This window comes from Oratosquilla oratoria, chromosome 12, assembly GCF_046742065.1.
Source record: "Oratosquilla oratoria isolate Oo_2021 chromosome 12, ASM4674206v1, whole genome shotgun sequence".
Lineage (NCBI taxonomy): Eukaryota > Metazoa > Arthropoda > Malacostraca > Stomatopoda > Squillidae > Oratosquilla > Oratosquilla oratoria.
The window spans coordinates 13,705,874-13,731,625 of record NC_134788.1 but is presented as its reverse complement, the minus strand read 5'-3'; the positions used below and the strand labels follow the sequence as shown (position 1 = coordinate 13,731,625).

The 25,752-nt window shown below is 37.4% G+C and overlaps 2 protein-coding genes across 4 annotated transcripts in view; one reads left to right on the top strand and one right to left on the bottom strand.

The window, feature by feature from the left end:
• Positions 1 to 920: 920 nt before the first annotated feature.
• Positions 921 to 17,004, bottom strand: LOC143030561 (uncharacterized). The gene is made up of 2 exons (XM_076193713.1): positions 16,887 to 17,004; positions 921 to 2,812 (listed from the first exon to the last, which is right to left on the bottom strand). The coding sequence occupies exon 2, from the start codon at positions 2,206 to 2,208 to the stop codon at positions 1,258 to 1,260; it is 951 nt and encodes a 316-aa protein (XP_076049828.1). The 5' UTR covers positions 2,209 to 2,812; positions 16,887 to 17,004; the 3' UTR covers positions 921 to 1,257.
• Positions 17,005 to 19,809: 2,805 nt separating this feature from the next.
• LOC143030560 (uncharacterized) overlaps positions 19,810 to 25,752 on the top strand; it is an 11,675-nt gene continuing 5,732 nt past the window's right edge. Inside the window, exon 1 of one of the 3 annotated variants that reach the window (XM_076193709.1) lies at positions 19,810 to 19,943. The gene's annotated coding sequence lies outside the window, so the exon portion shown is untranslated. Of the gene's footprint in view, positions 19,944 to 20,207; positions 20,426 to 25,752 lie in introns of those variants that run through there. The other 2 variants (XM_076193710.1, XM_076193711.1) reach the window with 2 other exon arrangements.

The following is a 25,752-nucleotide window of genomic DNA, read 5'->3' as shown; positions in this document are numbered from 1 at the left end:
TCTTTGCTCATGTTGTTATTCTTGAACAGTGTGTGTCTGTAGGACACTCTACAGATTCTTTTTTCTTTTCCAAATAGAATTTTATACATTACGAAAATTTATCAGGCCATCACAATTATTTAATCTGAGGGGGTCAAACTGATAACATGCTTCTTGATTTACTTCATTTGAGTGAATGAACAATAGTTTGTTTTTGTTTTGTTATCATTTGTCTGTCTGATTTTCATTTATTATTAGTTATATGTCAATTCATTATTATTTACTATTTACCCATTTGTTTATTATTTAACTATACCTATGCATTTATTTATGTATTTTATTTGTTATTTACATTATTATAGTTTTTATTTATTATTCTATTATTATAATTTTTTTTTTGCATCTGACCTAGATATGGATCAAAAGGTCTTCTGTCGGCAGGCTCCACCTTTGTAATGAATAAGCACTGGTAATGAATATCCACTGAACACAGTACAAATGACACTAAAACCACATGTGAAATTATGAAATTGTATACCTACAATTCAAAGGTGATTGACAGATTCTCAAAATCATATATTTCTTTTGTTTTGAATTCATTATGAAATTATATTGTTAATTTCTTTAACAAAAAAAAAAAAATCAAATAAATCTTAAAAACCTTGTGTGTGCACATTCATGTCCCTTTGTATGCTAGTTGTAGAACATGCATGCATACAAAGGCAAACCACTTAGGGGGAACTGTTCATGGCATAGATTACACTATACCCATTAAACTCCGATGACAAGATTCTTGTCATTTGGTCAAATAAAACAAAAAATCATAAAACACCAAAATGTTTGATCAAACACCAGAAAAATATGATGTCAATTTTTCTGGTGTTTAATCAAACATTTTGGTGTTTTATGATTTTTTGTTTTATTTGACCAAATGACAAGAATCTTGTCATCGGAGTTTAATGGGTTAATGATCTCTCACCAGTGCACGTCACCATGGGCTGTTTGAAACCTTTTGTAAGGAAGTTGAATCACACAGATCACACTGTATGGGTCATCACATGATATTTGAAGCGACCCTTTTGTGAGAAAGCTTTGCAACACTTGCCACACTAGAATGGGTTCTCTCCTGTGTGTGGCCTTCACATGATATTTGAGGTGATTTTTTAGCGAGAATGCTGCATCACACAGGTCACACCAGAAAGGCTACTCTCATATGTGGGTCCTCATATGATGTGTGAGAGAGCCCTTTCGTGAGTAAGCTGCACTGCACAGGTCACATTAGAGAGGCTTGTCTGCTGTGTGGGTCTTCATATGCCGTATCAGAGAATTCTTTCGTGAGAAAGCAGAATTGCACGTGTCACACTGGAAAGGCTTCTCTCCTGTGTGGGTCATCATATGCTGTGTGAGAGAATTCTTTTGTGTGAAAGCAGAATCACACAGTCCACACTGGAAAGGCTTCTCTCCTGTGTGAGTCCTCATATGCAGTGTGAGAACAATCTTTTGTGAGAAAGCAGAATCACACAAGACACACTGGTAAGGCTTCTCTCCTGTATGGATCATCATGTGATCTTTGAAGTGACACTTTCGTGTGAAAGCTTTATTGCACAGGCAACACTGGAAAGGCTTCTCTCCTGTGTGGGTCCTTACATGCCGTGTGAAAGAACTCTTTCGTGAGAAAGCAGAATTGCACAGGTCACACTGGAAAGGCTTCTCTCCTGTGTGGGTCATTACATGACTTTCGAGAGAATCCTTTGTTGAAAAAGCAGAGTCACAGAAGTCACATTGAAAAGGCTTCATGTGGGTCTTCATATGCTGTGTGAATAATTTCTTTTGTGTGAAAGCAGAATCACACAGGCCACATTGAAAAGGCTTATCTCCTATGTGAGTCCTCATATGCAGTGTGAGAGCATTCTTTTGTATGAAAGCAGAATCACACAAGACACACTGGAAAGGCTTCTCTCCAGTGTGGGTCATCATGTGAACTTTGAAGTGACACTTTTGTAAGAAAGCTTTATTGCACATGCCACACTGGAAAGGCTTCTCTCCTGTGTGGGTTCTTATATGCCGTGTGAGAGAACCCTTTCGTGGGAAAGCAGAATCGCACAGGTCACACTGGAAAGGCTTCTCTCCTGTGTGGTTTATCATGTGATTATTGAGGTTTTGTTTTCGTGAGAAAGCTTTATCGCACAGGCCACACTGAAATGGCTTCCCTCCAGTGTGGCTCATCATGTGATATTTGAGGTGATTTCTTAGTGAGAAAGCTGTATTGTGCGGGTCACACCATCACATGGTTTGAGAAAGAATTATTTTGAGGAAGCAGTCACAGAAGTTGCACACTGGAAGGACTTCTCTCCTGTGTCCTCATATGCTTTCTGAAAGAACCTTTGAAAAAGCAAAATCACACAGGTCACATTGGAAAGGGTTATTTCTTGTGTGGGTCATAATCTGACATTTGAGTTCACCCTTTAGTGAGAAAACAGAATTGCACAGGTCAAACTGGAAAGACTTCTCTACTGTGTGGGTCCTCATATGTTTTGCGAGAGCATCCTTTCGGTGAGAAAGCACGATCTCACAGGTCACATTGAAAAGGCTTCTCTCCTATGTGGGTCACAACATGATCTTTGAGGTGACTTTTGTGTCCTCTGAGATCCCCAGTTTGTGAGAAAGTAGAATTACATAGGTCACACTGGAAAGGGTTCTCTTCAGTGTGGATCATCATGCAATAAGATCATGATAATGCTGTGCAGCAAATCTCACACAGGATCCTCTTCATATGACACATATGGATTCTACAGGTAGCTCTTCCAAAGAAATGTTGATAGTTACCCTCGTCCTGGAAAAAAATAAATACAATTATGAAACTGGCATCTCTTTGAAACTGTGTACTACACTGTAATAGGACTGTGGAGGTTTTGTACACAAACTATTTCATACTCAAGTCCCTTTGTACCTAAACAGATCATTTGTACATGCCATCACAGATAAGGTGCTATCATGTATCGATTTCTACTTTTTCAATAGAAATATGCTGAAAATCATATTATAGCTACATGCATACTCATCACACCATAACCAAAATGACTCAAATTTCATTCCAGCTTATTCATCACATCATGAAATTTGGAAGTAGGGAATGGCCCAGCTGGTTGCTGCAGTCATATTTTAATGTGATTCCGTAACATTCCATAATTGGGCTCACAACACCTGAATCTAAACATGACCCACTCTAGGAAGGTTTATTCAGTTTATCTTGCTCTTTTGACTCAGACAAGTGATGCAAGTCACATAATTTAAAATACACTGGTAAGTAGTGTACCTGTGTTATTAGCAAAATGTAATAAATGAGACTGATCTAAGAAATTGCAGAGGTATTGCCCATGTTCCTTTCTTGTCACAAAAAAAAAAAAAAAAAAAAAAAAAAAGGAGAGAACTAGTGCTTTAACCTAGAGAAACATAGGCATTATATACACAAACCTGGTCATCTTTCAGGAAGCATGTCACATAAAAAAAAAAAAAAAACGCTTTGTGGAACCTTTGATATTATACTGTAACTGTCCCTCCATTATGCTGTCTCCCCCTCTTAATACTGTCCTGTACCACTTCTCTGAATACTCATTTCCTTTTCTGCTGAACCCTGTGGTAGGGAAGAAAAACACTGCCTTTGAGTGTTCCCACATGAGTCATAAAAGGTGACAAAATGGGACAGGACTAGTCATCCTACTCTCTGAAGCCTGAAAGGATATATTCCTAACAAAAAATCAAAGGCATAAAAGGGTCTGGGAGGAATTTTCCAACCAGAACCTAAGGTTTGGGTCTTTTTATGTGTGGTTGTGGTACAGATGAGAGTAAAATTGAAGAGATAGGCAGTATGTTTGTGAGAAGAAAGATGGATGTGTTGGTACTGAGTGAAACTAAATTGAAAGGGATGGGCAAGTTTAAGTAGTTTAGAGTGTAGTTGGGAGGGTGTCAGGAGTGAAGAAAGGATGAGGGAGAGAATGGGTGGCTATACTAATAAGTGAAGAGATAGGTAAACATGTGTTGGGGTAGAAGGTCATCCCTACATCTGCCAACTACCCTGTGTCAAATGCATTGCAGCAAGACATAGTACATCCACAGCAAGGCTACTTTACTTCATCAGCAACCCCCACTCTCCATCCCCTCATGCAGAAAAATAGAAGAGGGGAGATATCTCCCCTCTTCTATTTTTCTGCATGAGGGGATGGAGATCGGATGACCGTGAGCGACCAGATATCCGTGATGGGGGAAATGTTAATTTTGATGGGAGAAATGTTAATGAGGCATTACATGTCAATGAAGGACCAAATAATAATATAGAGCAAGATGTTAATAAAAAACAAAATTATAGTGTAAGACATGATATTGAAACTCAAAACATGTCAAAAAGAAATGATCATGAGTTTCTTAAAACCATGTACTTTAATGCTTGTAGTATTAGGAACAAATCTCAAGAAATACAGGTGTATGTCAAAAGCGAAAATCTCGATATGATAGAAATAACCAAGACATGGTTAAATGGTAAAGAGTTCAAAGCTGAATTTAATATTGCAGGATTTAAACACTTTTCATCACAAGAAAGGTGGGGGTGTTCTGTTGTACGTTAAAAACAATGTCCATGCTTGTGTTTTAGAGAAAGTGTAACAAGATGCATATGGTACTTTATGAGTTGAGTTAACCCAAACAAATGGACAAAAAATGAATGTAGGTGTAATATATAGGCTAAAGACATTATCATTAACAGACAACAAACTCTTATTTCAAGAACTGTTTAGTTTCTGCAACCGGGATTTATTAATAATAGGTGATTTCAATCTTACTGACATTGATTGGATGACCCTTGAACATGGCCATATAGGTAGTCACTTAGATTTTCTTGGTGACAATTACTTAATTCAGCATGTAAAAGAGCCCACAAGATATAGAAATTTACTCGATCTATTGATTACTAGCCACAAAAACATGGTAACTGATGTAGAAGTCGGTGAAACTGTTGCAAATAGCGATCACAACTTAGATTCAAACTCCTAACAAATTTTAGAATAGATACTTATGTTTCTAAAATACCCAATTTCAGTAAAGCTCAGTTCATAGGACTACATCAGAACTTCAGCTTACAGATTGGGAGGCAAAATTAAGCAAAAGACCTGTAGATCAGATGTGGGAAATATTTCAAAATACGCTCACTAAGATGATTCATACTTACATTCCTTTTAAGGACAGACGTCCCCCAAATCAGGCTCACCCAAAGTGGCTCAACAAAGAAACTGAAAAAAGTATTGCTAAAAAGAGACAGGCTTATAAGAAATATAAGTGCTCAGGTGCATCAAATGACTATGAAAGTTATGTATCAATACAGAGATTTAAAAAAGACAATAAAAAAAGAAAACAATACAAAATGAATATCGCTGATAAATCCAAAGAGAATCCCAAAGAATTCTATAGTTACATTAGAGATAAAAAGGTTGTTAGTAATCAAATTGGTCCACTATTATCTGCTGACGGTCAACTTGAATATTCAAAAGAAGGAATATGTAATATTTTAAACAATTATCTTAGCTCGGTATTCGTAAATGAAATACCTCAAAGTGAACTCCAAACTGAAACCTGTGAAAAGTCTAGGGTAAACTTACTACGGTAAATATAACAAAAGAAAAAATTAAAAGGTGTATAGAGAAACTCAAAGTTAATAAAACACCAGGGCCTGATGGTTGGCATCCAAGAATCTTAAAGGAAATGAAAAATGAGATTGTTGTTCCATTAGAAATTATTTTCAAGAAATCCATCATATCCAGAGATGTCCCAAGAGAATGGAAGCTACCTAACGTTACTCCCATATTCAAAAAAGGTGACAAAAAGAAACCAAATAACTATAGGCCTATGAGTTTGACTTCAGTCATAGGAAAAATAATGGAAACTATCATCAGAGATGCTATCAAACATCATTTAGAAAGTAACTGTTTGAGAAATGATAGCCAGCATGGTTTCAGATGGAAACATTCATGCGTGAGTAACTTACTCGAATTCTACAACACAGTTATCTTGAATTATGACAAAAGAAACAATATAGATTTAATATATCTAGAATTTGCAAAAGCTTTTGATACCCTCCCCCACGAAAGACTACTTACTAAATTAGCTTTACACGGAATAAGTGGTAGCCTAATAAGTTGGACTAGTAATTAGTTAAATGATTGAAAACAGAGAGTTGTTTTAAATGGAAAAACTTCTAGATGGAAAAATGTTACAAGTGGTGTTCCTCAGGGTTCTGTTATTGAGCCACTTCTATTCATAGTATATATAAAGCACCATGGACTAAAATCTACCGTTTTCAAATTTGCTGATGATACAAAACTGTGCATAATGGCAAATGATCACTTAAACCAATTATATATTCAATAAGATTTAGATAAATTACAGCAATGGTTTGAAAAGTGGCTAATGAAATTTAACACAAGTAAATGCAAGGTAATGCACATAGGTAAAAATAACAGTAAGTACGATTACTAGTTATTTGGAAATTCGTTAACAAAAGTGAATAATGAAAAAGATCTCGGCGTAATTATCAGTAATGATCTCAAATCATCCAAGCAGTGTATTTCAGTCTCTACATACATACATATACCAAGACTTTTTCCCCCTTACAAGGGAGGTAGCCAAAAAGGAAAAGGCATAAAATCATTTCCACCCATTCCTTCCCTGAATACACTCCACACCCCTCCACCCTCCCTCTCATCTTAGCACCTCCTGGATGACGGGTCATCCCTGCACCTTGTCCACTTCCTGGGTCAGAAGCAGTGTCGCAAGAGACAGCACATCCACAGCAAGGCCGCTTCATTAAATTGGCGACCCCCCCTCTCCGTCCACCCATTGCATAAAAGGAGAAGTCGGGGAGAAATCCCTTCGGGCTGCGTCAAACTTTGCTCACACATACTACCTCACCCCCCATCCCCCTGCCCATTCCACCTCATGCAATCACAACATCATCCATATACAACCATTCTCCATTCACCCCTGTCTTCTGTCCTCTCCCGTCCTTCCTCAACAGACATCCCCCTCTTCCCCAAAGCCCCCTTCACCCCATCCATCCACCTCATCCTAGGACGTCCCCTCATGTTCACTTCCTCCACATCTGCCTTCCATACCTCCTTTACTAGTCTTTCTTCACTCATTCTTTCCATGTGTCCAAACCATCCTAATATTCTTTCATCAACCCTATCTCCCAGTTCCCTTTCCACCCCTGTTCTCCTCCTCACCTCCTCATTTCTCACTCTATCTAGCCTAGTGACACCCATCATACTTCTCAGACACCTCATCTCAAACACATTCAAACTCCTTCTCTCTTCCTCTCTTATGTTCTATGTTTCTGCCCCATACAGTGTTGTTGGCACAATCACTCCTTCATACAGTCTCCTCTTCGCATCCATTCCCAAATGTCTATTCCTCATTACACTCTTTAATCCACCAAGGCATTTACTCGCTTCTCTCAATCTACATTCTACCTCCACCTTTTCCTGCCACATTTGCACTCAATTATCTAAAACTATCCACTTCCTCCAGTCGCTCTCCCTCAATGCTCACTTCCAGTCTACTGCCACTTTCACCCCTTGTACATCTCATCACCTTACTTTTACCCACATTTATCTTTAGCTTTCTTCTATCACATACTCTCCCAAACTCTGTCACCAACTTCCTCAATCCCTCCTCTGATCCTGCCACAAGCGCAGTGTCGTCCGCAAAGAACAGCTAGCTCACCTCCCACTTTTCTCCATTTTCTTTAACCATCTCCAATCCCTTGCCCACTACCCTTGCATTTACCTCTCGCACCACCCCCATCCATGTATAAGTTGAACAGCCAGGGTGACATAACGTATCCTTGACGAAGTCCCACCTTTACCTCAAACCACTCACTCTCTCCATTTCCAATCCTGACACAAGCTCTACTACTCTCATAAAAACTCTTGACAGCTCCCAGAAGCTTTCCACCTATCCTGTATATCTGCATAACCTCCCACAGTGCCTTTCTGTCTACCCTGTCATAAGCCTTTTCCAGATCCATAAAAGACCAATAAACATCCTTCCCCTTTCCTGTAGCTTTCTCACATATCTGTCTTACCACAAAGATCTGATCTACACAACCTCTACCTGTCCTAAATCCACACTGTTCCTCACCAATTACTCCTTCTGTTACTCTCCTATTCCTCTCAATCAAGATCCTCCCATAAGCCTTCCCAACTACACTTAACAAGCTAATCCCTCTGAAACTACTATACAGGCACTCCTCCGGTCCTTCGGCACTCTACCCTCTCTCCAGCAAACATTAAATAACCTCACCAACCAGTCCACCATCACTGTACCTCCCTTTTTCAGACATTCTGCATGGCATCCATCCAGACCAGGTGCCTTACCTGCTTTCATCATCTTAACAACTGCCTTCACTTCATCCTTCCTTATTTCTCCTCATTCATCACTCTCATTTTCTTCACATTTCCCACTGCAGCTATCTTTCCCTCCCTATCCTCCTTCACATTTAGCAACTCCCTAAAATATTCTGCCCATCTTCCCCTTACTGCCCTCTCTTCCATTATCATCTCTTTATCTGCACCTTTTACCTTTTCTTCTCTACTTGATTTGCCTCCTCTTCCTCTCTTAATTTCTTTCCAAAACATCTTTTTATTACTTTCAAAATTTTCTGTCATACTCTTACCCCATTTCACATCTGCTCTCCTCTTTGCCTCCTTTACCTTTTGCTTTACTTCTCTTTTCTTTTCTTTGTACCTCTCATATGACTCTCTCGTCCTATTTTGTAACCAATCTGTGAAAGCTCGCTTCTTCTCTTCTACAACCTTCTTTGTTTCCTCATCCCACCATTCACTACCCTTTCTTCTATTTCCTCCTGATAGGAAGAGTAAAGGATGTACATGTGCTAAGGGGAGAGGGTGGGGGAATATCAGATCATTTTTTGGTGGAAGGTAAGTTGAGAGTGGAGGATAGATGGAGAAAGAGGAAAGGGACAAAAGATAGGGAGGTTCTTAGAGTGAACTCTTTGAATGAAAAGGAAAAGGAGAAGGAGCACGAAAAGAAGCTGAAGGAGTGGGAGGGAGTGAAGGATAGAGTAGAGCTAGGTGTGGAGGAGGAATGAGGATGGTTCAAGGAGGGAGTCATAAAGTGTGCAAGGATGGTGTGTGGAACAAGAAGGACAGGAGGAAATAGATTTCAGTCTCTGAGAAAGCAAATAAGATTCTAGGGCTGATTGCATGATGGACTTCAAAAGTCCATCACTCATTAACAAGCTATATAAATCGTTAATTCGTCCACATTTGGAATATGCTGTTTCCGTATGGTCACTGAATCTCATTAAAGACATTGACAGACTGGAAAAAGTACAACAGCAAGCCACAAAACTGATTCCAAATATCAAAATAAATCATACGAAAATCGACTAAAACTTGAATCTGTTTTCCCTAAAAAAGTGTAGACTCCGAGATGACTTGATACAGGTCTTTAAAATTTTAAAAGGATTTGACATCAAAAGTGACAAAATTTTCACACTGAATGAGAATCAGACAAGAAACAATGGTCTCAAACTGTCCGGAAATAGATTCAATTAGGAAGTGGGTAGAAACAACTTCACCAACCATGTAGTTAATGAATGGAATAAACTTCCTGCAGAGGCAGTGCAATGTAGTTCAGTTCAAAGCTTTAAGAGTCATTTAGATAAACACCTAAGCAAGATGATGTAAAGATGATAATTTATTTTATATTATTTGTTTTTGTTTTGTTATCATTTGTCTGTTTATTATGAGTTATATGTCAATTTATTATTATTTACTATTTACCTGTTTGTTTATTATTTAACTATACCTATGCATTTATGTATTTTATTTGTTATTTATATTATTATAGTTTTTTATCTACTTATTTATCATTATGATTTTTTTTTAACACCCGACCTAGATATGGACCAAAAGTTCTCCTGTCGGCATGCTCTGCCATTGTAATCCTTTGTACAATGTAGGCAAACTGGATACTATATATCAAGAGCTTCCCATTCCACTCCCCTCTACCACCCTTTTCTTCCTCTCATCTTAGGTCCTCATGGATGATGGGTCATCCCTGTGTCCCACCAAATGTCCCATACAATGCTGTCAGCACAATCACCCCTTCATACAATCTCTTCTTTGCATCCATTCCCACTTGCCTATTTCTCATCACACTTTTTAATCCTCCAAAACATTTACTTGCTTCTCTCAACCCACAATTTACTTCCACCACCGCTTCTCCCTTCCCTGCCACACGTGACCCCAAATGCCTCTCTCCTTTTAGACTTACTATAAACTTAATGCCATCCTCTATCCTTGTACACCTCAACTTGCTTTTACTCACATTTACCTTCAACTTTCTCCTATCACATACCTTTCTCAACTCAGTTGCTAACTCCTTTAAGTCAACAAACAACAACTGGTTAGCCTACCACTTTTCTCAATTTTCTTTAATAAACTCCAATCTCCTGTCCATTACCTTTGCCTTTACCTCCTGCACCACCTCATCCATGTACACATTGAACAACCATGGTGACATGACACATCCCTGACACAGTTCCAACTTTATTTCAAATCACTCTCTCAATTTCTGATTTTAACACAGGCTCTTTTACTCATATAAACACTCTTTACTGCTCTTAACAATTGCCCTCCAATCCCATATATTAGCAAACCTCCCACAGTGTCTTCCTGTCTACCCTGTCATAAGCCCTTTAGAATCCATAAGGCCCCCAAAAAAACATCCTTACCTTTTCCTAAAGTTTTCTCACATATCTACCTTACCACATAAAGCTGACCCACACAATCCCTACCTTTCCTATACCCACACTGTTCCTCACCAATTACTCTCTTCCTCACCTAATTGTCTCAATCAAATCCCTTCCATAAGCCTTCTCAACTACAATCAACAAACTCATCCCCCTGAAACTACTACACTTACATTGTCCGTTATTCTCTTGTAAAGTGGAAAAATACAAACATTCCTCCAGTCCTCTTACACTCTACCCTCCTTTAGACACACATTAAACCTCACCAACCAGTCCATTATTACTGTACCCCCCTTCTTCAGACACTCCAAATGACAATTATCTAATGCAAGATACATACATAAATGCTTGCTAGTCTCAATACTTTTTTCTTTTTTTTCAAATTGCTACACATTAACATTAATTTGCAGTACTCATATATGGGGCTCAAAATACTCAGAATGATAAGATCTAGCCAATGATAGATATAAGAATTGCAGCTGTAAGATCTGGTTTGGGTATCTGTGAAGTGTCTTTTCACCCGCCAGCACAGCATTTTGTATATTTTTAGCATCTATATTACAACAAATCCAACAACTTTCCTTAGTAACATTTCTTGAGGAAATTAATATTAAGGTATTGAGAAAAAATCATTCCTGCAACCTTCCTGGAGTCACATGGAGAATTGTCACCCCAGAATGTCCACATGAAGAAGTGTCACCCCATGAGATCCCACCTGATGAATTGTCACCCCAGTATGCCAAATATCAACAATGGAATAAAATTAGGTTAGGTTAGGTTGAATGAGGGTTATGCTTATTGTCACCAACATATATCAACCAAAGAATCATAAACCCAGGATGGCACACATGAAGAATTGTCACCCTGTCAAACTCTGGGGTGACAATTCTTCATGTGATCCCCTTCCTGTAATCTAAGTGGTGTCATGGCTGTCACACAGCAATTTTTATAGTGTTTACATCTATATTACAACAACTCCAACAACTTAGAATTTTTTTCCCTAAAAATAAAAAAAAATAAAAAAAATTCTTTGTAATATTTTTGTTGCAAATACATATTAAAGGATGATTCCCCCCAACCCCTCCAACCTTCATGCAACCCACAGACAAAACCATGTCATGACTGTCCAGTGTACAAGATGCGAGTTCCTGCACATAGTAAGTACGTACAGTATTTGCATGTTTTGTTTTGTTTTTTCATGAGGATTAGGTAGGCTAGTTTAGGTTAGGTTAGAATAAAGAAAAACATATGTTTCATGAAAAAATAGTGGGTTATGCTCACAACATAAATGGTGCATAGTTGTGGGTACCAGGTAGGTTAATTTTTTTTTTTTTTTTTTTTTTTTGCCATGTGAATTAGGTAGGCTAGCTTTAGGTTAAGTTAGGTTATGTAGGTTAGAATAAGTAGAATAAGGAGAAAAACATATACTTCACAAAAAAAATGGTAGGTGATGCTTGCAATAGAAATGGTGCATTGGGTATGGGTGGTAGGGAAGTTGCGGGATTTTTTTATTCTTTCCCTAACATAAATTTCTGCAAGAAATGTTACTAAAAAAAGTTGTTGGAAGTCACAATATAGATGCAAAAAATGATAAAATTGCCTTTCCATAAAATTGATGACCTCCAGAAATATTTTTTCTGTTGATTTTGATGTGTTTCCATTTATTCTAGCATTTGTTCTTGGATGAAACTACTTGTTTTTGATGTAGCTTTTATCTTTCAAAGATAACAAGAATACACAAAAATAAGTAATTTCCAACAACTACGCATATCAGAACTGTTGACAACACATAAAATCAACATGAAAATATATTTCTGGAGGCCATTTACCAAAAACTACACACATCAGAATTGTCAAAAATGCATAAAATGAACAAGAAATAATATTTCTGGAGGCTACTTAAACTCATGTTTTCCAAACTGTCGATCACTGAAAATGCTACCTAATGGAAAATTGCTAGTTTTGATAAAGTGCTGCTACTTTTAATAAAGTACTACTAACAACCTGGATTGTCATGTGAGATATCGATATGATAATGTGGATGATCTTCTGTCGATGCCTGTGTGGCTTGTACCAATTTCTGGCAGCAACCATAACTCAATGGTGAATTTCAGAATCCTCAATGGAATGGATGAACAAATACCTTGCAAAATAGTGTTCAAAGTATTCACTCACCAGACCAGGGCGATTTGTTCACTTTTTGATCTTCAACAATCGTAGGGACAGCCATGACACGACTGCCGTAGCAACTCTCAGATTCAAACTGAGTGTGCTTGCTTTTACAAACTGCTGTGAAGGATGTTTGAAATAATGATCACCAATTGGTCACAATGAGCGTCTCATCACTGATTTGTCAGGGGGAAAAGTTACCCCTTTAAAATTTTGGAAATACTTAGAAATTGATTCATCATCCAGCTCTAATATTTTTAATTTACTATTGTAATGATTAGAATTAATTATAAAGAAATCCATAAAAGGAACTGGATTCATTAACAAACATGTTAAAAAAATGTTACTACGTAAACATTTAGTCCTAATCTCACTATCGGACACGGAGGGTAAAGAACGGGCTCATTGTTTTGAACTAGTCTATCTATGTGGCATATTAGAAAAGCCACGAAAGCTCTTCAAGACAGCCGACCCAGGCTGCTAAATCATAATCCGAAATAATCCCTTCATGAAGGTATGAGTTAGTCAGAACCATTAATTAACATTTAAAGAAATTTAATTGAGAAGCCCTTGTCCAATAGAAGAGTGAGGGGAATGAGACGGAAGAGGGGAATGCAAGTCAAATGCTAGCAATAACTTCCTTGGAGTGTTGCTACGTGTTTGAATAACCCTTTACGTTCTCATAACTAGGTTATATAAGTTTTTTTTTTTAATAATATGTATCAAAACCAATTCTCATTTATAGTCCATTTTGAGGCCTTAAGGTGTCATGACATAACTACTGTATAGGGGGTTAGCCCTAGCCTACCTAACCTAACCTAAAATAATTTGTAAACTTTAAGTAGGGTAATTTAAAGATTTCTGAAGAGGCGTTTCCTATGTTATATTTCAGGAAGAGGCATATTAACCTCATGTTACCTCTCTACGGTCTTGTAAGGATTTATTCGGCCTCACGAATCTTTCAGATACCCTACTCCGTTTTCTTATTGATGTAGTATTGTTTCTGAATAAGGTTATGAAATTACAGGGAACCAGCCCTGGAGTACAATGTACTATTGAAAGGGAACACAAGTTTGCAACCCCCCCCCCTTCCCTAGTGTGGGAAGTTTATGGAAGTTCTGGAAGAATAAATACAGAGAAAAGATCGAGTTTCCTTTCAACCAAGAATGGAAAAGTGGACTAGGACCCACCTACCCAATCCCCATGTCCTACCAGACGACTAATCTGCAGTCCAGTACCAATCCTCATCCTTCGGTTGGTGCGTCATTGACACAGAGAGCAGCGGAAAAATGATCGCTTACCCGGAGAGAGCGTTGCAATCTCTATCAACTGAACCAGTGTTGATCGGAACCTATGGTAATTGATGTACAGGTAGTTCTCGTTATATGCGGGGGTTCCGTTCCGCAGACCCCCCGCATATAACGAATTCGCATATATCGAACTATTGAACCTATGGGAAAAAGGGGGATATGTTCTCAACTCGGATTGATTTTTTTTTTTTTTTTTTTTTACATATTTTATTTTGGCAAAGGGCTTACATACTGCAGGTTATAGAACAGAGTGAGTGAGCAAAGCGAGCATGATGTTCTGCAACATTAACACTCTCTGTCATGTAAGTATTAACCTCGGGAAAAGACGCTACCGTAAACATCACTTATTTCGCCAAGTGTATTTTCTTCAGCTGTTTGAAAAATCAGTCTGTTTACAATTCACATTTCAGACTGCTTGCTACGCTTAAACTGACTGTTGATGTGCTCTGGAGATACACAGGCAGGCTTACTGCTTAGAGTTTATCCAGTGCGGAGAATAAACGATAATTCTTGCAGAGAGTGAAAATTGACGAAATTAATTGGGGCAGTAATAAGTATCAAAAATTAATTTGTTTGTGAAAAAAATAATTAATTTGTGTATCAAAAAAGCTTAATTACCTGCAGAAAGACAATGGTTTGGCCTATGAAACAGGAAGGATGCCTAAGACGATGCCGTCTGTACAGCTGTCGGTGTTGTTGTTGTGATAACGCCGCAGTGATGCCAGCTCTACCTAGCTGATGCAGCCAGTGTTACCACACGGCTTTATGCGCACCAACTTCAAATATATAATAGGTATTTTGAAAAAAATAATCGGCCACGACTATTTCTATCTATTTTTTTTTTTAGGTCAAATCGCATATCTTCGAATATATCCCCGCACACATCGAAAAGTGGTGCACATTCTTGAATCGCATATACGCGAATTCGCATATATCGAAGTCGCATATATCGAGAACTACCTGTATTGATATGTCTGTCGCGTTTTGCCGCAACAGATTGTTCATGACAGCATGATTGAGTAGCACATGTGTCTGGTAAACAAATGAACACACAGGAGGAATTTGAAGACAGAGATAGGCAGACTGAGGTGGTACAATCCCCAAATTTTCTTAACTGAATTAAATTCATTATCTCATTTTTGGTTTGCTTGGTATGATTCAACAGTTCAAAATTATGGTAATAATGGGCTCTATCAGATATATTGAAAAATGTACTACCACATATTGTACTTAAATGCAATTTTACCCAAAAAATATACAAACTGCTGTGTGAGCAGGTGAGATTAAATTTCACAAATTCCCTTACTTAACCTAACCCTATGTAAATATAAAGATATTTGCCCGTCTCATCTTTTTTTTTGTCTTTTTTATGGCTACTGACATTTCTATGAGTTTGTGGTCCTATATTTGGGGTTCAAAATACTCAGAATGATAAGAGCTAATTAATGATATAGGTAATTGCAGCTGTGAGACTGGCATGAGCTGCCAGAATGGGTGGTAAATGCAGACACAGTCAAAAGTTTTGAGGCAAGGCTAGACAAATTCTGGGAGGGACAAGAGCAAATATATAATTATAGAGCACAAATTAACACTGAACGCGGCAAGCACCAACATCATACTAGAAATCAGGCTGCCACACTGGAGTCACAGGCCACATAAGGCCTCTTCCGGTAAAACGTCAACTGTAATATATCTTGAAAAATAACATTTTTACCCCTGCTCAGAATGCCAAACACACTATTACAATGGAAATAAATCTTGTGTATGGTGTTTTTATAAGTGCACACCTATGCGATATAGCATTAGAAAATAGAATATTAATTTTGTAAATTATAATATGTCAAGGTAATATTTTTCTTGGTGGAAATCACCAACAGAAAACATTGCAAAAAGCTATGCACAAACGAATAAAGTCACGTTGACTCCTGTAGATGCCATCTTTGTTTTGATTCAGAGGTTGAAGATGACGACCCTGGTGACCTCTAAAATTACAGATACTGCATTACAAAATGCAGGTTAGGTTTGGTCTGTGGGTTAGGTAAGAATTGACGAATTTATATTTTAATTTCTTCAACCTCATCTACCAAAACAAAGATGGCATTTCAAGCAGACGAAGTGGCTACATTTGTGTATAGCTTTTAGCACAATTTTCAGTTATTGACTTCTGCCAAGAATGACATACGACATTGATGTATTGTAACTTACAAAAATATCTAATTTTCTATTGCTATATCATGTAGGTGTGCACTTCTAATATTTACCTTGTGATTTATTGTGGTATCCTTGCCATTTCATACAGTCACATTGTATTTTTATGTTTACCGAAAGTGATGTGATTGCTTATCGAAGTGATGACAAAGAGGCAAGGGAGCTAAAGCTCTTGAGAATAGCCTCTTCTCTGATTTTCTACAGTATACCAGTCATATCTATTCTTGAACATGTTGATATTTGAACTATTAGCTACATTTTCCGGTAGACTGTTCCATTTGTTTACTACTCTGGCGTACCTGTTGCCTTTAAACTACCAAACAGGAATTTAATTGCCAAATGTGAACACATTATGCATGCACTAAGCTACCTTACCACTATAAGATTGCACTTACGAATTCAAGACTTGTTTGGCCTAGACAGAACACAGCCACGAAATCAAGCTCTGCAAATTAGCTGAATGAGTGCAACACAAGACTTGACGGACAATGACCATACAAATAAACAATGCTAGGGACTTGAAGAATAAAAGAGTAAAAGAGTTAAAAGATTATGAAAATGATGAATTAAGGGTTGGAAATTTCTTGTTCGGAAAGCAATATTAGATATTATAAAAGAAACTACACAATGTAGATGTAGTTAAGGAGCTATAGTCTATATTGACAGCTCTTTATGCATTCTTGATATTCTACTATTATACTATAGAGCTTTTGTTAAGTATTCCATTTTCTTCCACATTCCATATAATATTTATGCTCTATTTATGACAGGAACATTCTACTTGACACAATTAATTTCTGTCGTTTTCTTTCCGACATGGTTGTTATAATGTTACGATCATCATGAGCAAGTCCTGTTGGCATGTACATCGTAATACGAAATGCCCTAAATTTTCTTCTTCGTTACACATTTTACAAATTGTAATTTCATTTAAAACGTGTTTTTTTTATTCTGGCTTGCTAGTTTTAGCTCTGTATAATGTTATTGACGAGTATGCATTATTGTTTATTTGTTCTTCACATTTTTGTATATTTCAAACTTTCGAAATATATGTTACAAAAAATGTGAAGAACAAATATACAATAATGCATACACGTCAATGATACCATATAGAGCAAGAACTAATAATTTAGAATTAGAAAAAAACGTGTTGTAAATGAGAGCACAATTTGTAAAATGTGTAACAAAGAAAATCTAGGGCATTTCATTTTACGATGTACAAGCCAACATGATAATGGAAGAGAAGGCAATGAGAGGAAGGTGGGCAGAGTATTTTAGGGAGTTGCTAAATGTGAAGGAGGATAGGGAGGGAAAGGTAGTTGCAGTAGGAAGCGCTAAGAAAATGAGAGTGATGAATATGTAGGAGAAATAAGGAAGGATGAAGTGAAAGCAGCTGTTAAGACGATGAGAGCAGGTCAGGCACCTGGGTTGGATGGATGCCATGCAGAATGTCTGAAGACAGGAGGTACAGTTATGATGGACTGGCTGGTGAGGTTATTTACTGTTTGTTTAAGAGAGGATATAGTGCCGGAGGACTGGAGGAGTGCCTGTATAGTTCCGCTTTACAAAGGAAAGGGGGGGGGCAAGTGTGAGTGTAATAGTTACAGAGGGATCAGCTTGTTGAGTGTAATTGGGAAGGCTTATGGGAGGATCTTGATTGAGAGAAACGGAGGGAGTGATTGGTGAGGAGCAGTGTGGTTTTAGGACAGGTAGGGGATGTGTAGATCAGATTTTTGTGATAAGACAGGTATGTGAGAAAGCTATAGGAAAAGGTAAGGATGTTTTTTGGGCGTTTATGGATCTGGAAAAGGCTTACGAAAGGGTAGACAGGAAGGCACTGTGGGAGGTACTGCAGATATATGGGATAGGAGGGAAGCTGTAAAGAGCAGTTAAGAGTTTTTACAAGAGCAGTAGAGCATGTGTTAGGATTAGAAATGGAGAGAGTGAATGGTTTGAGGTAAAGGTGGGACTTCGTCAGGGGTGTGTTATGTCGCCTTGGCTGTTCAATCTTTACATGGATGGGGGTGGTGCGAGAGGTGAATGCAAGGGTAGTGGGTCGGGGGTTGGAGATGATTAAAGAAAATGGAAAAAAAGTGGGAGGTGAGCCAATTGTTGTTTGCTGCCGACACTGCGCTTGTAGCGGGATCAGAGGAGGGATTGGGGAAGTTAGTGACAGATTTTGAGAAGGTGTGTGAAAGAAGGAAGCTGAAGATAAATGTGGGTAAGAGTAAGGTGATGAGATGTACAAAGGGAGAGAGTGACAGTAGGCTGGAAGTGAGCATTAAGGGTGAGACACTGGAGGAAGTGGATAGTTTCAGATACTTGGGTGTGAATGTGACAGGAAAGGGAGGAGTGGGGGTGGAGGTATAATGTAGATTGAGAGAAGCGAGTAAACGCCTTAGTGGATTGAAAAGTGTAATGAGAAATAGACATCTGGGAATGGATGCTACGAGGTTATATGAAGGAGTGATTGTGCCAACAGCAATGTACGGAGCAGAAACATGGAACATGAGAGAGGAAGAGAGGAGTTTGAATATGTTTGAGATGAAATGTCTGAGAAGTATGATAGGGGTTACTAGGCTAGATAGAGTGAGAAATGAGGAGGTGAGGAGGAGAACAGGGGTGGAAAGGGAGTTGGGACATAGGGTTGATGAAAGAGTATTAAGATGGTTTGGACACATGGAAAGAATGAGTGAAGAAAGATTAGTAAAAGAAGTGTGGAAGGAAGGAATATGAGGGGGCGTCCTAGGATGAGATGGATGGATAGGGTGAAAGGGGCATTACAAAAGAGAGGAATGTCTGTAGAGGAGGGACGGGAGAGGACAGAGGATAGGGGTGAATGGAGAAGGGTTGTGTATAGATGAGGCTGTGATACATGAGGGGGAATGGGTGGGGGATGGGGGGTGAGGAAGTATGTATGAGAAAAAAATTGACACAGCCCGAAGGGATTTCTCCCCGTCTTTTCCTTTCCTGCATGAGGGGACGGAGAGGGGGGGGGGGTCGCCAAATTTATGAAGCTGCCTTGCCGTGGATGTGCTGTGTCCTGCGACACTGCTTCTGACCCAGGGCAGTGGACAGGATGCAGGGATGACCCGTCATCCAGGAGGTGCCAAGATAGGAGGGAGGGAGGAGGGTGGAGGGGAGTGGAATATATGGGAAATGAAATGGGTGGGAGTGATTTCTATGCCTTTTTCTTTTTAGCTACCCCCCGTGTAAGGGGGAAAAAGCCTTTGGTATATGTATGTATGTATGTATGTATGTATGTACAAGCCAACAGGACTTGCGCAGGGCGACCGTAACATTACAACAACCATACCGGAAAGAAAACAACGAAAGTTACGGGTGTCAAGTAGAACGTTCCTGTTAACACAACAGAAAAAAAAAACTCAAAGAACACAAAGAAGTAATATATAGAATGTGGTTAAAATAGAATCCTTAACAAAAGCTCTACAGTAAGATATCAAGAATGTATAAAGAGCTGTCGATATAGACTAAAGCTCCTTATCTACATTTACATTGTATAGTTTCTTTCGTAACATCTACTTTTGCTTTCCGAACAAGAAATTTCCAACCCTTAATTCATCATTGTCATAATCTCCTCTTAACTCTTTTACTCCTTTAATATTAAAGTCCCCAGTATTGTTTATTTACATATAACGTCATAGTCACAGTCCGTCAAGTCTTGTGTTGCACTCGTTCAGCTATTTACAGAGCTTGATTACGTGGCTGTGCTCTGTCTAGGCCAAAGAACTGTGCATTCTTCTTGTATTCATAAGTGCAATCTTATAGTGGTAAGGTAGCTTAGTGCATGCATAATGTGTTTACATTTGACGTGTAAATTCCTGTTCGGTAGTTCAAAGATTTATGGCAAAAGGATACACAGGTAGAAAAATACAATGTATGAAATGGTGGATACCACAATAAAGCACACAAGGTAAATATTTAGAAGTGCACACCTACATGATATAGCAATAAAAAATAAAAAAAATTCTTAAGATATATCAATGTCATGTGTTATTCTTGGCAGAAGTCAGTAACTGAAAATTTTGCTAAAAGCTATACACAAATGTTGCCAGTTTGTCTGCTTGAAATACCATCTTTGTTTTGGTAGATGAGGAGGTTGAAGAGATAAAAATATAAATTTTGTAAATTCTTACCTAACCCAGCGACCAAACCTAACCTACTATAAGTAATGAGGTATCTGTAATTCTAGAGGTCATCATCATCTTTGACCTCTGAATCTATCAAAACAAAGATGGCATCTACAGGAGTCAACACAACTTCATTCATTTGTGCATAGCTTTTGGCAATGTTTTCTGTGGGTCTCACTAATTGCCGACCAAGCTGACCAAAGCTGACCAAACCCAAACAATAATGGTTTTTGCTCATATGCACAATCATATATAAGAAATTAGCATATACTTGCATTATTTGACCTATTTTCTTTAGAATGTGTGATTTCCATGTAATTTGATGAAAGAGAAGTAACGTTTTTATCCTCTGCAAAATTACCGAACACAGCTATGAATAATGTCCGACTCACTAATAACTGACCAATGCCGACCAGCCCCAAACATGGACAGTTTTTTGCGGAAATGCACTATTCTATATAAAAAATTAGCCTATGGTTGCATTATTTGACCTATTTTTGTTAACATGTGTGATTTCTATGTAATATGATCAAAGAGAAGTTACGTTTCTATCTTCTGCAAAATTACCGAACACAGCTACAAATACCATCCGACTCACTAATAACCGACCAAACTCGAACAAGGACGGTTTTTGTTCAAATACACAATTTTACATTAAAAATTAGCATATGGTTGTATTATTTGACCTATTTTCTTTAAAATGTGTGATTTTTGTGTAATTAGACCAAAGAGAAGTTACATTTTTATCCTCTGCAAAATTACCGATTCGTCCAGCCCGCCATCTATGATCACTGGTGGTATGGATCAAACTACACTCTATTAAGTTTCTGGCTATTGTATTAATAGTGTGATAGATTGCATATAGTTTAATTATTTCAACTATTTTCTCTAAATGCTGACCAAACCGACCAGAAGCCGATCAAAACAGACCAAACCAAACAATGACTGCTTTTGCTCAAATGCACAAATTTATATAAAAAATTAGCATATGGTTGCATTATTTGATCTGTTTTCTTTAAGAAATGTGATTTCCATGTAATATGATCAAAGAGAAGTTACATTTTTATCCTCTGCAAAATTACCGACCACAGGTACGATTAGTCCAGTCCGCCATCAATGATCACTGGTGATATGGATCAAACTACACTCTATTGAGTATCTTACTTTTGTGTTATTAGTGTAATAGATTGCATATAGTTGAATTATTTCCACTATTTTCTTTAAAATATGTGATTTTCGTGTAATTTGATCAAAGAGGAGTTATGTTTTAGCCTCTGCAAAATGACCGACCACAGCTACGAATACTGTAACAAATTAGCATATGGTTGCATTATTTGATCTATTTTCTTTAAAATGTGTGATTTTCATGTATTTTGATCAAAGAGAAGTTACGCTTTTATCCTCTGCAAAATTACCGACCACAGCTACGAATACTGTCCTGTCCATCAGCTATGATCACTGGTGGTATGGATCAAACTTCACTCTATTAAGTTTCTTACTATTGTGTTATTAGTGTCATTGATTGCGTATAGTTGAATTATTCGAACTATTTCCTTTAAAATGTGTGATTTTCATGTAATTTGATTAAAGAGAAGTTATGTTTTAGCCTCTGCAAAATGACCAACCACAGCTACGGATACCATAACAAATTAGCATATGGTTACATTATTTGAACTATTTTCTTTGAAATGTGTGATTTTCATGTAATCTGACCAAAGAAAAGTTACGTTTTTATCCTCTACAAAATTACCGACCACATCTATGAATATCGTCCAGCCCGCCATCTATGATCACTGGTGGTATGGATCAAACTTCACTCTATTAAGTTTCTATTATGTTATTAGTGTAATAGACTGTATTTAGTTGAATTATTTGAACTATTTTAAAATGTGTGATTTTCATATAATTTGATCAAAGAGAAGTTGTGGTAATTTTGCAGAGGATAAAAACGTAACTTCTCTTCGATCATATTACATGGAAATCACACATTTTAAAGAAAATAGGTCAAATAATGCAACCATAGGCTAATTCTTTAAATAAAATCGTGCATTTCAGCAAAAATCGTCCTTGTTCAGGTTTGGTTGGCGTTGGTTATTAGTGAGTCGGACGGTATTTGTAGCTGTGGCCGGTAATTTTGAAGAGGATAAAAACGTAACTTCTCTTTCATCAAATTCCATGGAAATCACACATTCTAAAGAAAATAGATCAAATAATGCAACCATGTGCTGATTTTCTATATGAAATTGTGCATTTGAGCAAAAACCGTCATTGTTTGGGTTTGGTCGGTTTGGTCGGTTTGGTCGGCAATTAGTGAGACCGTTTTCTGTTAGTGATTTCCACAAAGAAAGAAAATTATCACCTTGACGTATTATAATTTACAAAATTGATATTAAATTTTCTAATGCTATATCACATAGGTGTGCATTTAAAAAACATAATGCACACAAAATTTATTACCATTATGGTAGTGTATTTGGCATTCTGAGCAGGGGTAAATGTGTGGTTATTTAACAAGATGTAAGCCAGTCTCACAGCTGCAGTTACCTATATCATTATCTAGCTCTTATCATTCTGAGTATTTTGAACCCCAAATATAAGACCACAAATTCATTGAAATGTCCGTAGTTATATATATAAAAAAAAAAAGACAAAAAAAAAGACAGGCAAATATCTTTGTATTTACCAAGGGTTAGGTTAAGTAAGGGAATTTGTGAAATTCCATTTTGCCTGCTCACACAGTTACAAGTTCCATTTATGGCAATTTCTCATTGTCCCCTGCACCACCCTCAGGGCCCGAAACATAGGAATAAACCTATTTCGACAAATTATCTTTGGCCCTGCAGAGAACAGTTTGTTATTGATATTATGAAAATAAAAATAGGTATACCCATACTGAAATTTAACATTTTTTAGACAGTGAAGGCCACACTAGATGGCACACAGTCTCTGGTGATCCAAGTAAATCATGGATTGTTTTGGATATGATGTGCTTAATCATGTAACAATGGGTACATTATAAATGTACTCTACTTTAGCAGTGACAGGAAAACCATTTTCAGTCAAGATGGACCAGTGCCCTAACATTAATTTTCTTAATAGTTTTTCCCAGTCCTAAATTTTGTTATGTTTATATTGACTCCTTTATGATAAATATTGAGGAAATATGAACAGACTAATCAAATCTATGTATGATGAATCAGAAGCTGAAAAAAGGTTTTATGTGAATTTTGACCAGAGCAACAGAAATTTGTATTGTCCATGGTGAAATCAGATTGTACAAATGAGGAGGCTTACATTTTCATGTTGTAATTTTTGCATTGTATTTTTTAATGACAAGTCTTAGCTTGCTATGAATCATTAAAACCTGGGCAAATATGTAGGAGGGGGTCCCATTGGGGCTTCACCACCCTGGTTAAGTAATGCCCAAGAGTAAGGTGAGGTTAGGTTAGAACAAAGAGGAGTGTAGGGGGAGTAGATTCCCCCCACCAATAAAAGGTTAGGTAAGTGTTCAAGGTTAGGCTAGTGCTCGACATATATCTATTTATATATGTATATATATATATTATAGGTTTTCCTGAAGATGTCTCCTTGCAGACGAAACATTGAATAAATGAATCATTTTGGCAATCTGGTTTATGCCCACCCTCCAAATGGCAGAGTACTGGTTAGAAAGCTTGAGAATACCCATAAGAAGATTAACAACCTCCTTAATGCTGTCAACTTTAATAATGCATGCATATATTTACATATGTATATGTATATATATATATATGTATATATATACATATATATATATATATGTATATATATATATATAAAATGTATATATATATATATATATGTATATATATATGTATATATATATATATGTATATATGTACATATATACATATATATATATTTATATATTTGTAACAAGAAAATGTAGGTGGGTGAGTGGGCCTAGGTTAGGTAAATGTACAAGGCTAGGCTAGTGCCCCATAATATTAAATTGCTGGCATTTTAGGATGGGTTGGGCCCCCCCTTGACAAATATTTTGGCATCGAAATGCAGGACATATTCAGGAAAATCTAGATACATGGCAACCATAAACTAGCATAGTTCAGATTTTGCTCTCTGTAGTAGGCTAGGCTTAGTTTCAGAATCAAGCTACTTATACCCTATTTAGATATGTTAAAATGATTTTCCTTTTACTGGATAATGCATATATACTCTGCTTTTATGTGATCCCATATCTTCTGTTGCTTGGCAGTCCTTGTCACCTTCCCAATTCTTGTTGCATTCAATGCCATTGTTATTTCCTCCCATGCCTCATTCTTTCAAGCTAACATCATTCCATCAGATCTATCATTTACAATTCCATGTTGTCCCATGATGTCAATGATGACAGATATTCCTTCATTTGATAGTGGAGAAAGCCTTATTTTGCTCTGGAAGTCCATAATGTTGTTATTGGTACAAATTATGGGGGACCATGTAGGTTGTGCAGTGAGCAAAAGAGAAATGTTCCACATGTATTTGAACTTGCCACTTGTGTTTTTGTTTTTATTTAGCTCTTCCGACATACCAACCGCACAAATGTTCTTCATTCCGAGATCACAGGGCTACCAACATGCAAACTTTACCTTTCCTTTCAAGGAATTCTTTACATATAATGAAGGGAAGGAAAAATCCATGGAGAGAATTTTTTTTAAGAATACCACCATAAGCACCACCCTACCTTCTGCCCTTTTCCTCTTTCTCCATCTATCCTCCACTCTCAACCTAGCTTCCACCAAAAATTATCTGATATTCCCCCACACTCTTGCCTTAGAACATGTACATCCAAAATTCTTCCTTTTTCTCCAGATTACCACTATATATTCCATTAAATCCCTATCTTCCACCTTTCTATCCACCATCCTCTCCCATGTGTACTTAGGCATGACTTTCTTCCTAAACACTGTATATGCTATCATCACCTCTAAACATATCTACACCATTATCTTTTCACTATGATTTTTTCCAGAAATTCCACGCTTCCTAACCACTCTGTTGGTTTGTCTCCTACCCTAACATTACCACTACATTGACATTTCTCCCTAATCTCTCTATGCACTCATAATCAAAC

Coding starts and splice junctions, on each gene's coding strand:
- LOC143030561 (XM_076193713.1), bottom strand. CDS start 2,208: ATGATGAGCCACACTGGAGGGAAGCCATTTCAGTGTGGCCTGTGCGAT.